The sequence below is a fragment of the Petromyzon marinus genome, chromosome 10 (genome assembly GCF_048934315.1).
Source record: "Petromyzon marinus isolate PM22_M1 ecotype Great Lakes invasive population chromosome 10, UKy_Petmar_22M1.pri1.0, whole genome shotgun sequence".
Lineage (NCBI taxonomy): Eukaryota > Metazoa > Chordata > Hyperoartia > Petromyzontiformes > Petromyzontidae > Petromyzon > Petromyzon marinus.
The window spans coordinates 15791320-15805430 of record NC_133676.1 but is presented as its reverse complement, the minus strand read 5'-3'; the positions used below and the strand labels follow the sequence as shown (position 1 = coordinate 15805430).

The 14111-nt window shown below is 44.2% G+C and overlaps 1 protein-coding gene across 1 annotated transcript in view; it reads right to left on the bottom strand.

The window, feature by feature from the left end:
- PDIA5 (protein disulfide isomerase family A member 5) overlaps window positions 1-13871 on the bottom strand; it is a 42873-nt gene extending 29002 nt beyond the window's left edge. Inside the window, exons 1-5 of the mRNA XM_032951072.2 lie at window positions 13672-13871; window positions 10171-10297; window positions 1909-1996; window positions 1712-1786; window positions 1534-1579 (exon numbers count right to left, since the gene is read on the bottom strand). Of these exons, the coding sequence (XP_032806963.1) occupies window positions 1534-1579; window positions 1712-1786; window positions 1909-1996; window positions 10171-10297; window positions 13672-13710 (375 nt within the window). The 5' untranslated portion in view covers window positions 13711-13871. The remainder of the gene's footprint in view (window positions 1-1533; window positions 1580-1711; window positions 1787-1908; window positions 1997-10170; window positions 10298-13671) is intronic.
- Between the last annotated feature and the right edge of the window lie 240 nt (window positions 13872-14111).

Here is a 14111-nt window from a genome sequence, read left to right as displayed (position 1 = left end):
TGACGAAGGTGAGAGCACGAAACCTGGGATTTTAATCCAGGATCTCAGCAGTGCTGACTACATGACCTTTCACAGGAAAAGCATTAACTACCGGGACACCCGGCTATAAAACATCTCTTTACCAAGGCTGACCATCTTTTAGACAAACGGGCTTAAAATGCAATAAATAAAGAATAAGGACAAAGCGCTTATTCGTGTGCCTGACATTGATGGCATAATCATAGTACGGTTGGTGACACCAGTCAAAAACTGAAAGGCAAAAAGTTTCTTCCTGCTTGAACTATTGTTTTCGGTGGTAAACACCTCTCCCTCATCTCCTCTGGCCATCCTGCGCCCGCGGTAAAGATCAACATTTCCGTGGCAGGAGCCAAGTCTCCCCGGTAGGAGAAGTCACCCATAACCTCGCAAAAAACACACTCGTATCCAATGTATTGACACGGAAGGAGCAGCCCGTTTAATTGACCCCCAAAGCAGAATATCAACTCGCAGACTTGTAATTGCGAGTCAGACGCCCCAACGACTTTGTCAGCTGACAGGATTGAGAGACATCAGTAATCTAAAAACTTATATTTTTGTGCGATTGCACATTATGCATTCTGCATGCATATGACAATGCTGTGACGGTTGCTTGTGTGGCGATCGAAACGTCGTGATCAATTATTATTTTTCTACCTACGTGACTTTACCGAAAGAAATAAAGAGTATGGTTTCCTGCAGTTATGAAAGCTTCAAATCAAGACTGTGACTGTTCACACAAACACAAAGGCAAAGATGAAGGAGAGTATGTTTGAAGGGAGGGCCAGACAGCTGATGAAATTCCACAGGGCACAGCCCGGCAGGGGACCTGAGACCAGGCAGAGAACTGCTGTCAATAAAAGTTTCTTGAGCAGTAATCTTCGTGTTTGTTATGTTTTCAAACATCTATTTTGCCAGTGTCGTGTTTTACTACTCAAGGTCAAACTCTGCGAAGTTGTGCTGAAACAAAACATCGTTTCAGTATGTGGTGCATGCTGCATTAGACATCTCAATGTGCAAAGATTGAATATCTTGAACTGCTATCCCACAGCTCCCCATAATAATCTACAAAACAAACATAATTTCCTGGAAGGCGCAACTAGCATTGACTTAAGCCTTTAGTTTTTATACTGAGACAGACATGGTAAATATAACTTTATTTATATAAAATTAAACACAACAAACGAGAATACTAGCTGACTGAATTACTGAGTGATTAGTATGTTCACATCATGTCGGAGCCAGTCGTTTGATTCCCACTCCATCAATGGTTTCTGCAGGGAATTACCAACATACATTGTGTTCAATGAAAGCACAAAAATCCCATGGTAATATTTGCAACAGTCAACCCATGTATGACAGTCACAGCCCAAAACATGCAATAGAGCATAGGGACTGTTCTCTTCTCCACCGGTGGTTATGGAAATGCCATTCGCCTACGACGGGGGCCAGTCTATCCCCATGGTAAGCCCAACCGGTTGGAGTGACAGAGCAGTGAATGTTAAACGAAGTTGGTACCTTAAATGTTTCAGCGCGATCGTATTCCACGTGGAACTCTCCATCCCTGAGGAATACACACACAAAGACAAATAGCCCTCTTGTACTCTGGATGCAAGATGGTCGGGGGCATTGGAGAGAAACTATTCACGATGCCGGCACGTGAGTGCGTTTGTAGATTCCCTGCTCAGAGGCTCACTTGTAATGCATCAGTTTGCTGGTCCCTCCAGGTTCCACTTTCATCTTCTTGCATAGCTTCCGGCCTTCCGAGTTCCTGTCGATGCAACACACAGTACCGACACTCTGCACCAGATGTCCCCCCCTTCTTTGCACACTCGATTGCAAGAGGCAAGGGTGAGTGAGAGCATTCCACCGAGAGTGTGAAGGTATCCTTACCCGCAGTCCACCCACGCCACAGTACCGCTACCGCGCACTGCCTGCCCTACGTCTGACAGAAGCTTTAGTTTCTTGTCCAAGCCAGATTCTGCCACAAACAGAAGCAAAAGGTGAGGTTATAATAACAGCATGTGTAAAGAAAAAGTGCAGCCCTGCAACTACTAGCTCATGCCACTGCTGACAGAAGGGTCTCCGACATCTTCCAGATCTCCTGGAAGATGTCGGAGAAACCAAACAATACCCCACCACACACAACCTGTCGAACGACTCACTGTGCTGTACCCATTTGTACGGCTGGGTGGACAGAGGTGGTGGAATTTAAGAACTCCCGCGATTGTTCCAACTGCAGCGCCAGGAAATCAAATCGACCTCTGTTAACAAGTGTGAACTATTACACCGGATTCCTCCAGTCTGAACAAAAATTCTGATTCTGACCATGGCAACATCCACTGATGTAGCGACCAGATTACAAAACAAAAACCGTGGATTAATTTTCACCTCCAGTGGATTATAGCAAATGTCTACTCAAGTAAAAGATTATTCACGCTAAGGCAAGCATAGTGGCCCTCAACAAGATGTGAAAATCCCAAATTTCCATGACAGAGCCAGGCTCTTCATGGGATGACCACTGCTGACTTTCCACCGAATAATATAATTTCATCGACTCTTTTGGGATGACAATGGACCCACAAGACTCCCAAATGGGAATCACTTTTCAGCCTTCTGACTGCAATGAACCATGTCAATTGGTTTCAGCTTTATTTACGAGTGACAAGAGGAGACAGCCAAGAGAGAATGCGCACGCAGACACGATAACCAGAGGGAAGATGGACAAACGTAATTCGAGCACTTTTACGGGCAGTGCAGCTGAGTGGTGATGTGGCAGGGCAGCCCTACACACCTCAAAACCCCACAGCACTGAGTTCATATCCTGGTTGGAAGTCAATTCAATACAACTTAATAAATTAATTATGATACTAAACACTGTTCTGGGTGCATTGCGGTTTGAGTGCCCAACTCTCCATCAGGTGGTTGGAGGTTCAAATCCAGGTCACTCCATCCCATTTTTCCCTTAAGTTGATAAAATAAGTACAGCTGTGGGCAGAAGAAAACAATAACAGTTCTACAATCAAGAGTCTGATTACTGCCTTACAAACGTGGAATTTCCACCACTGCTTAGAGCTGCCATTGAAGATAAGGACCGCCCAATGTGCATTACAACACTGAGAAACACCGAGGCGTTTTAACTCGTACAAATAAGAGAAATTACTGTTGCAAAGCTCCGTAGGTGTTGTATCCCACACAGACAGAAGTGCTCATTTCCAGGTCGATGCAGAATGTTACGTCTGAAGATGAACACATTCCTGCGGAGGGAGGTGGTAGGAACGTTGGGTTGCTCGGTCAATGGCCAGGGTCAACGGCGGCATGGTGTATTCTGCAAATATGCCCGACTGTGAGGGCGGGCACAAGCCGGCGTGAGTAGGTTAAACGTTGAGTTTTATAAGGGTACCACGGGGTGACCAGCCCCTCCCCACCCAGTCCCACCCTCCCCACCCAGCCCCACCCTCCCCACCCAGCCCCTCCCCACCCAGCCCCTCCCCACCCAGCCCCTCTCCACCCTCCCCAGCCCCTCCCCACCCTCCCCTCCCCACCCAGCCCCTCCCCACCCTCCCCTCTCCACCCAGCCCCACCCCTCCCATTTTATCCGGACAGACATCCAGAGACATATACACTTAATCCCCTGCCTCCTGTGAATTAATCCCGGTTGGGCTTCCAGTCCACTACGTTTCCTACCAGTAATGCCCACTAGGAGCGCATTTGTTATATATCCGGGTGTCCGGATACACGTGGACAGACATCCACAGACATACACAATTAATCCCCTGCCTCCTGTGAATTAATCCCGGTTGGGATTCCAGTCCACTACGTTTCCTACCAGTAATGCCCACTAGGAGCGCATTTGTTATATATCCGGGTGTCCGAATATACGCGGACAGACATCCACAGACATACACAATTAATCCTCTGCCTCCTGTGAATTAATCCCGGTTGGGCTGCCAGTCCATTACGTTTACTACCAGTATGATGCACATAAAACACACCCTTCAACATGGCTTGGGATAGGCAGTACATCAAATTGGCATATATTGTAGGGCAAAAGCTGTCAGGAGTAGCTTTAACTTGAGGACAATTCCAAACTAACTAACACACAGCAGGGAAGAAAAATGCGCACTGTCAGTAGATTTAGTTTGAGTGGCTGGCAGCCATGACAACACACTGATTCTGTGTGAGCAGTGCACGTAAACAAAAGGTCAAGACAATTGATCTTCTGCCACATCACTTGATCATCTAAAGTTCTATCCTGGATTCTCAGCGGCAGCTGCAGAACGAAACGACGAACGCCACCTTACGTTGTTATATTTTCTGACATCCATTATCGGGGCTGGTGGTGGGGTGATCTTATTACTTGGAAGGTCAGGAGTTCATATCCCAGGGAAGTTGGACTCGGGCGAGTGACCCCCTGTGGTTGGTAATAGGAGCACCATTTGGGAGAGACTGCACTGCTCGGTAAGCAGTCAAGAACAACTGCATTAAAGACATGCCAGGCTCAAACATGTGAATGTTGAATTTCCACCACTGGCTCAAGAACATCAACAAAAAAGAGCACCAACAAATGTTGTTCAAGGTTACGGGGACAATAACATATTTTCATCACTGTGCAATGTATCGCTCCAGCAATTTCTGAAGTGGATGCAACTGATAGTACTCATTACACTCAATGAATGCAGAGATTAAATAATTGGTTATGATCAGCCAAGAGCTCAATGCAATAGCAGGTTTTATTTATGAGACCTTGAAATCATACAGAGTGGAAAGCACAAAGATGCACAATAAGAAAAGCACGATGGGGGTAAAAAAGCCCACCTACGTGGGATGTATCGCCACATATGATATATAGCTAAGTTGACATTGGCAATATCCCCCAATTGTCTACTTTATAACATACTTGGGTTATATCTAATGGAAACTATTGGCAATCAAACCTTTGAAACGAGACAACTTGGCTCAGTGGTTTTGAAACTGACCACTATGTTGATCAAATATTAAGTAAAAAGCTAAGAGGTAAAAAAAGATATATAATAAGTACAGTATAACAACGCAGAGGTCTCAGCCCCATCAATGATCGATGATGGCACAACTCCACGACATTATATGTTTAATGCGTAAAGGAGTTTATCTAAACTGTGTCCATTTATTTAAAAAAATAGAAGAGTTGTATTCCTTGCAAATGAGAACCAAAAAAAAGCATTTAAAGCGATAGTCAAAGGGCTTAAATAGCGTAATATCACTGCCAAGGTAACACCAAGTATGGGATGACAGATGCAAAATCTAAAGATTTTTCATGAACGAACCTTGAAACGAGTGCGGGAGAGAGGCCAGGACACACAGCAAAGGAGATATGTACAAGGGAGCAGTTATGTGCATTAATTAGGTACATAGCAGCTCTACTAAGTTACAAAATATATCGTTTATTCCCACAGAACAAACCATCTTTGCAGAGCAAGCCCGTGTGGATAAGAGGCCGCTACAAAGGAAGTCTAATGGTGCCATCACCAGGGGCCGTTCCCTGACGTGATACAGCACTCACCACTGTGGCGGACGTGAATGGACAACATGCATTCATCTGATGCTCAAAGCGCTACTGGAAAATAACTGGAGAAGATTAATTTAAATACGAGCAAAATCCAAGGATTTACACGTGCAATTGGCTACGGTTTTCTTACGAAGTATATTTGTGATAACAAGTACTACTTACTACTTGAATATCCCCATTACACATCTAGTTTTAGCCAATCATCACCACAGAGAATGCTCCCACCACGTGGAATGTGTAATTTTCATCATTGGTTCAAAGGTCACCACAGACAATGTGCACACCGCAATCGCTTGATTGAGCTGGGAGATTAATGGCCAATTTGTTTCGGAGCCGAAATTTAAAAAAAAATCTGTCTAGAGACACGCGTTCAAATGTAACGTCTAAATGAACCTAAAAAAACACTTCTTTCTCAAGCACACGCAACCAGAAATCGTTACGCTTGGATACACATACAACAATACACAACATTAGCTCTGTGAAGTTAACCTAAAAAAAGAGAAAACCAGAAATCTTTCAATCAATCAGTTGGTCTGGCCGAGGGGGGGGGGTTGAGTAAGGGGGTTGCACTTTCAGGGATGCTACAAGAATTACTACGTAATTTCCGGATAATTAACTTTAAAAATGCTCGTTGGCACCACCAGGGAAATGTGCAAGCCCCACATAATTACTGGGAACCTGTGGGGGCTGGGGTTGCATGGCAATTGGCGAGCAATTACCGGTGACCGCATATATACGGTAATAACCTGAACTGAAAACATCCCTTTGAAGAAACTGCTGCAGTTGATTTGACTGTTTATTGCAAAATTCAACATGCAGACATAGCAGGGGGTGGGATGCTCCGGTCAATCCAAGCAAAGCATGTTTTTATCAGACAACTATTGAGAAGTAGGATCATAGCCTATGGGTCTTTCGGTAAAGCCACGTAGATAGAAAAATAATAAAATATCACGACGTTTCGATCGCAACACAAGCAATCGTCTTCAGGTGAGAGAGAGATAAAGCACCTGAGACAAGGTCTTAAGTAGGATCAGTTATGCGAGGGTAAACCAGGGAACTGTACTTATGTATAGACCACGATTAGTATGCACTAGTCTGATTAAGGTGCATTTCAGTTCAAGCCAGTGTTGGGTGGTGCTCACCTATTTTTACAGTGGTGGTATTTCCACATTCCTATTCCAGGTAAGTCATCACCGACTTCCCGTGAAAAGTAGTCCTTATTTTTTTCGACCGTGGAGAGCTGAACGACTGGGATTTGTAAGTAAAATCCATTTGATTGAGAGTTGGACACACTGACCACAATGCCACCAGGCCGATTATTAGCATCAGTATTACAGAATTTAGTTACGGACAAAATTTGAATTTAAATATTTGCAAATGAATCTCACTATACGTGTATACAATGTCTACGTTTTTTATGTAATGGTCTTGAATGCAAATGTTAGAGTGGGATCTTACTTGTATAAAGAACTGCATGTGACTGGGAGGCAGCAGGAATTGAAGCAATGATTTCGGCTTGATTGAAGGTTCACCAATTACGAGGCTATGCAAGCCACCCTGCTTTATTTTTTTACATTTAATTACAACACAACAATCCCAGGTAGTCAATCTTTCCGAGTTTATTTTTATACCAACAACTTTACGTAACCACACCTGTTGGTTGGCTCATTGGACTTTAGCTTTTCTAGAGTTCTCTGTGTAATAAAGATTGTAGTGGCTGCGTGACAGCACGGCTAGAGTGCTTAAGGTTTTAATTTAAAATCCATGTTGGAGAAGACCCAGCCTATCTTTCTTTACTGCAGTGTTTTTAACAATGAGTTATCACGTTTTTTCTGGAAAGGCAACAGACGTGCAAAAGTGGAATTTCTAACACTTGGTTCAGGGGGTGCGCCAAGGGAGATGGTGACCCTCCACTGTTCATTTGAGCAAGGAGACTCGTTGAATTGGACTTGACTTCACATCTCTATAGAACAGAGAACGTGCCAATGCCCTCCCTCTGTGGCGCAATATTAAGTGCCGGCCTTTTTTCTGCAAATTGCAGTTGGCATTTAATTGGGTCCATTGTTTGAAACAGACTTCAGTCATCCTAGCACGACTCTGACAATATCTGCGCACAACAGTGTTGCATTACTCAATAAAACCCACTGCTTCAATACCATTAAACAACAAGATAGAGACTTCCAAGCATAGATTGTATACCAGTATCGGTTTTCTTGCGGAGATGTAATGCACCCAACATCACTCCCACCCTCAGGGTGTATTATTTGATAGACTTCTGCTAATCCACATTGATTGAAACCAGGCCAACTTAGAATTAGTGAGAAACATGGATATTAGTGAAGCCAGTGTAAATACAAATGTGTCTTTGTGTGCGAATGCATGTGCACGTTTGTCAAGAGACAGAAGAGAGATTAGTGTTATTTGAAAAGGCTAAGGGGTAGAATGGAGAGACCTTTGCATAAATGGCATTAACCTGGGTTAATTGTTAGTTTGTCTCGGACAGCTGTGAGTGTTCATTTGCCTGTTTGTGAATGTGTATACCAACAGCCAGCTTTCTTTAAAATCATGATACAGTTACAATGCACCAATAACTTTATTGGACGGTTTTCTAGATCATGACACCAATAAGCGGAAGCAATCTTTTGACAAATCTGTGATTTTACAAGTGTTCATTCTTGTATACATGCGTTTTCTCCAGGCACTCCACTTTCCTCCCACAAACACACAGTTAAAAACAAAGACTGAAATAGTCATCAACATAACATCCCGAGCAGGACCCTTGCAAAGCAAGACATAATAGCCATCTATCTAGGAAAGTCCCGTGAATCATCAAGATTATTTTTTGAGAGGGTCCTCTCCATTGGGATGTTTGAGCAAATGCTTTTTGAGTATTTTTAAAACATTACGTGGGTGCAAACCCATGTCTTGCACTATCATCTCCTGGCCTTCTCACAGCCCGGCAGAATCGTTTGCACGCATGACGAGCTCTCTGCAATCCAACAACCTCAAAATTAAAATCTTAACCCTCACTAAAAATAGTTAATTCGGGATTTATGATTTTGTGGATGTTTGTGCTCTCGTCATGAGTTCCAATGTATTGGTTGGGTCTTGCTAAATTTCAAGATAGGTACCGTCATTTAGTAAATCTCAGATTTTATTCACATAAAATCTAAATTTTCTTTTATTTTGTTCTGGGAATTTACAATTATAAGTTCTTCTGGTAATCTCGTGCGCAAGTCATCTCAGCCTGGTTATGTGTAATGTAGTCAATCACCGTCTGCATGATAAGGGGAGGCCCTCATCCAGCAGCGGATTGACAAAGAGGCTGGTTGATAAAAACAAAACAGCACCACTTTGTGGGAATTTAACATTAATTTATTTTAAAGTTTAGATGGCTTCTGCCATCTAAACGTGGAATTTCCACCACTGGCTTAAGACCAATAGTGATGAGCACCGCTCCATCATTGATTTGAGGAGGGACGCATTTTTCTTTAAACAGCACGAGGTACTTTCCAGATTCTTAGGGTTGAGTGTTAGTATCCAGGGCTCAAACGGAAAAACCAAGTCACCGTCAGGATTCTTCGGGTTCATGTTATGACCTGATACTCAAGAAAATGACTTTAAGCAGAACTTTTTTTTTTTATAAAGCATAACATCACTGCCTGCCACACTATTTAAACTACTAGCTTGTTTGCCCGTCCAAGGACGGGTGTATATTGCAGTAAATCTGACATTAAATAGAAAAATTGTTCAGCTTATGATTATTAATGAGGGGGGGGGGGGTTGCCCCATGTGGAGTGACATCACCCGCTTATGGTTATTGGGGAGTGGTGCGGCATGTGGAGTGATGACACCCCCTCATGGTTAATGGGGAGGGGTGTGGCATGTGGAGTGACGTCACCCACTCATGATTATTAATGGTTTGGGGGCCTCATGTGAAGTGACGTCACGCACGGGGCACACACACAGCTTTTTTTGCTCGTTATATTAGTTAGTGCGTTGATTTCTTTATTAGCTTTACTTTCCATAAAAAAAGGTCAAAATGAAAGATAATTTGCGTAAATGAATTTTCGTTTCAACTCCACCTTCCTCATGTAGAGTGACGTCACCCATTCATGATTATTAATGACCAGGGAGGGGGGTCCATGTGGAGGACCCCACCTATTCATGATTATTAATGAGGGGAGCTGGTCGCCGTGGAGTGACGTCACGCGCGTTACACACAAACATTCTTGGCTCATTATATTCGTGATAAACTATTTAAATTTTGACCAAGTAAGGCCCACTGAGCTATATAGCTCTTTTTCAGAAGCGACCTGGCCACAAATGATAGCCCAATTAAGTGGCTCAGCATGTGGAAATCTAGAGCAGCCAAATACTCTAAACACATGTTTCTAAATGGTGAGGGGAATAATCAGGAGCAGCCGGACAAAAATCCATGCGACCAAGGGAAAAACGTGTAAACTCAAAATATACAGGCATCAGGGTCGGGATCGAACCCAGGACCTCCTGTATACCAGGTGAGGTAGTTGACTTCTCACAAAGCCTCCCTTGCGAGGTATTAAGTTTTCATTTTAGGTGCTGCGCATTCACCACCAGGCACCCACCTCCCTGGTGGTAGAGCACCAGCACGTTGTTGCGCGTGCGGATAATCTTCCTCAGCTCCTTGTGATCGTCGGGCTTTTCAACGCGCGGGGCCGACTTGGCGGAGAGCACGGCGCACACGCACAGGGCCTTAACGGGGGACGCACACACGCACAGATATTGAACATCACGAGGTCGTCACGATAAAAGGTTTATGCTACCACAAATCAGCCAAGCTTCCATCATTCTGCTATATTTGAGTGATTTGCTTACCTTTCCTATACTTTGCACTCCGATCGTGTCTTTTTTTTATTGCTTGTTGTTTTTACCTTCTGACCCTGCCCCTACTAGACATCTGTGAACAAGAGCTTAATAGCTCTTCAGATTCCTCCAGTACAATTAAAGATTCTGATAAATATTCTGAGATCACACATCTGTTGCATAGTTACCACTTGACCTCCACTATGTGGTTTTAGGTCTTCCTCATGGCCACCAACATCTGAGTGCCCCCACTCAATAAGAATACACTCTACTGAATGTACTCTGCAGCAGTGGCTGGGAATCGACCCCCGCGTCGATGGGTTCATAGCGCAATGCACCAACCACCGCGTCAACGCTTTACCCAGTGCCTGCCACTCCTGTTAAACCGAGGACGGCTGTTAGTGAAATCCCACAGCGCTCATTATAGCGAGCGGTGTTGTGAGTATAATGTGTTAAGACTCCACCGCTAGTTAACGCCAGTACTGCTGCAACGGGAGGGAGTGGGAGGCGTGCTGCACCCTCTTAGAACCCTTGGCATTCATATACTAAGAAAGGCCATTGCCTGAAACGTCACCTATTGTATATATTTCCTCAACCAGCATTGTATTGAATTGACAAAAGGACTGTGCATACAATGATATAGTCAATGTACACATAACTAGCATTATCTTCATAAAATTAGCTTTTACAGTTGATCTCATTGTGTTGTTTACAGCTATTGTTCATCATATGAACTCCATCATATTTTACATACAAGGTTATAGAGTATTATGTGCCCAGAAAATGTCATCAGATTTGTTTGCAAGCAAATAAAATGTAGATTTTTGTTGTTGTTGCCAATGTTTAATATTTTCATTTATTTTCCATTTGTACGTTTTCACTTTTTCCTTGCCAAAGAGCTTCTTCAACAAATATGCATTGGAAAAAAACCCCCAGAAAATCAATAAAAAACCTTAATGGTCCATTGAATAAGATCCGCCATTGGAAAACTGAACTACTGACAGTGTTTGCGGTCCACGTGAGAGTGAGACGTGGCATATCCTACTATGTGTACCGGATATTCTTCACGGTAGCTTTAACCCTAAAGCTACCGTGAAGAATATCAATTCTCAAAATACGTGTTTCCCTTTTGAAAATGTTAGGGTGTTTCTTGGTCTCTCTTTCACACTTCCATAACCTTACCCGATGACACTTTTAGCACTCACAATACTAACGAGCGCAATACCCATTCGAGTTAAACAATAAAAAAAATGTGGCCACGTGATCAGTCTGTGTGGCCCACATGCCTCACGACAGCCACTTCAGTGGCCTAAAAGGTGAGGGAGACAATTTGCTTCCATTGAATGATTCACAGTGACACGTTCCGTCTGCCCTACAGCCTTACGTGATTATGATTAACTGGCAAGTGATGAGGTTTAACTTTACAAATGCTTTAGAACCCCAGTGTATATTGCCAAGCGGAAATGTGTACATTTCTGCACAGCTACAACTGAAAAGTCAGGTGATTGTTCAGATTTGACTCCCGTACTCCAGTAAGCATTCGGCAGTACTCATCTCCTTTAAGATTTGGTATTCAACGGTGGAAATTACACATTACCATGACGGGGATGAGTCTAAATAACGCATCAATTACTATTTGGAGAAGCGTCCTAGTCATTGAGTATGGCACATTCTGGCACAATTACCACTGGTTCTACACGAAGTGGATGTTGTTTCTGTTATAGTCCTATGAAAGGGATCAGTCCCCTATAAACACAACCCTGCGAAGTGACAAAACTGAATTTACTCGTACCACCGTGCTCTTGACACAATCTCTGCTGACATCCAAGTGGTGGAAAGTCCTCAATCCTATGACAGCACCCAAGTTTGTCCTTGACATTCAATGCTGACTCCCCACCGAGTGGAAATTAAACATTTATACGGTTTTGCAAATCGACAACAATTCAGTCACTGGGCACTTCCTATAGAGGCCGCTTGTTGTGTTTTTTGGTCAGTTCACTGCTGCTCGTGGGCCTCCACCACGCAGTGCGATTCGTGTGGGGTTTTCTGACCATACCTCCCCATGCCGGTCGGCGTAGGTTGGTTATTAAAGTGGAGGAAGTGTAAGAGGCATGGGAGCTTAGAAGTACAAGTTACAGTAATTTAGGTAAAGTCACGTAGGTAAAAAAAATACAATAAATTAAAAATGAAAACAACTAAATTAAATCGACGTTTCGGTAGCAACACAAGCATCCGGCGTCAGGTGTGACCGCTCCAGCAAAAATTTCCGTTGCTGGAGCGAAACGTCGTGATTTAATCGAGTTGTTTTCATTTTTAACTAATTTTTTTTTACCTACGTGACTTTACCGAAAAAAACAAAAGAGCATGGATCTCTGCAGTCACGAAAGACTTCAAATCTAGAATTACAAGTAATTTGCTGATGAATTTGCTCGCTGCTGCCCCGCAACACAGTACCCGACTTCCTAGGCAACGGCGTCAAGTCCACGTTCACACGACGCGACCCGGTCCATCGACATGACGAGAAATCAGCGTCGCGTTCCCGCCAAGCGGTAAAAAAAACACACACACACACAAATTCCACGTTCCCGTGGCAGGGCCCAATACATCCACCTCACTGAAGTGTTGCTCGTTATACTTTAGCCACCGCCCCACCAACCCCCCCCCCCCCCAGAGAATTATGGTAACGGTGATAGTTTAGGACTAAGCCGACGATGACCTGTGTTTAAAGTGTTATTGCATTAACACAATGGTGATACTAATGCTGTTGTTGAGTTGTTGTTAGTATTACTCCCTTAACAAGACGACAGCGAAATAAAAGTGCATCGCTTGTGCAAAAGTCAACCACAAAGTTACAACCGCATCGCACGTGTGTGGCTTAAACGGCTCCTGTACGCGTAACATCGTCGCCTGGATAATGTTTTACAATTCGTTTAGGAATAGAAGCAAACCAAGTACACAATGAACCTGATGAGTCAAAAATCTCGCCACTCCACGTACACATCACGCAACTGGGAACGTTTGCAAGGGTCATTGTAAAACGGGCGCACATTTGCTAGAGCGCTTAAGAATCGACCGCTGTCTTGTGCGCACGCCATTGGCTAGCGCGCCCACGTGCCGGACGCGCTCTGCGACGCGATTGGCCTAGAGAGTAAAGCGATGCCCCGCTGCGTCCAATAGCGAGCGAGCACGCCTATCCACGCTGGTAAATCTAATCGCGGGGGCGACGGTGTGTTAAGAGACTATGGGCTTGGGCGATTTCTTACCGACACGGCCATGCAGAGCGGCGCGATCTTTGGCAACATCTTGTTGTACAAGAGGCGAATGTTTTATTGTTAAGCGGAATCGAAAGCAACAATTGCAAAGGACCGCGCTGAGGTGTGAAGAGAGCGGCTGGCGGAGACGGAGCCACGCGGTGCCACGTCCCGCGAGCTGATTGAGCAGTGGGCGAAACCATCGACTCCTCAACCGGCGGGGGTGGGGGGGTGGTTGTGGTGGGCACGGCTTAGAATGGTAAACATTGAAATTGGACATAGCTTCAAGTTTAATCAATTTACTTTTGTTCAGCCAGTCGAGAACTCCGGAGACGACGGTGATCGTTTTTGCGATGGTGATCTCGGGTCACCAAAAATGACAAAAACTATTTCGTGTAAAGGAATCCGGGCAACAAAGCGACCATGAGTTTAGGTGAAGGGTGAAGGAACAG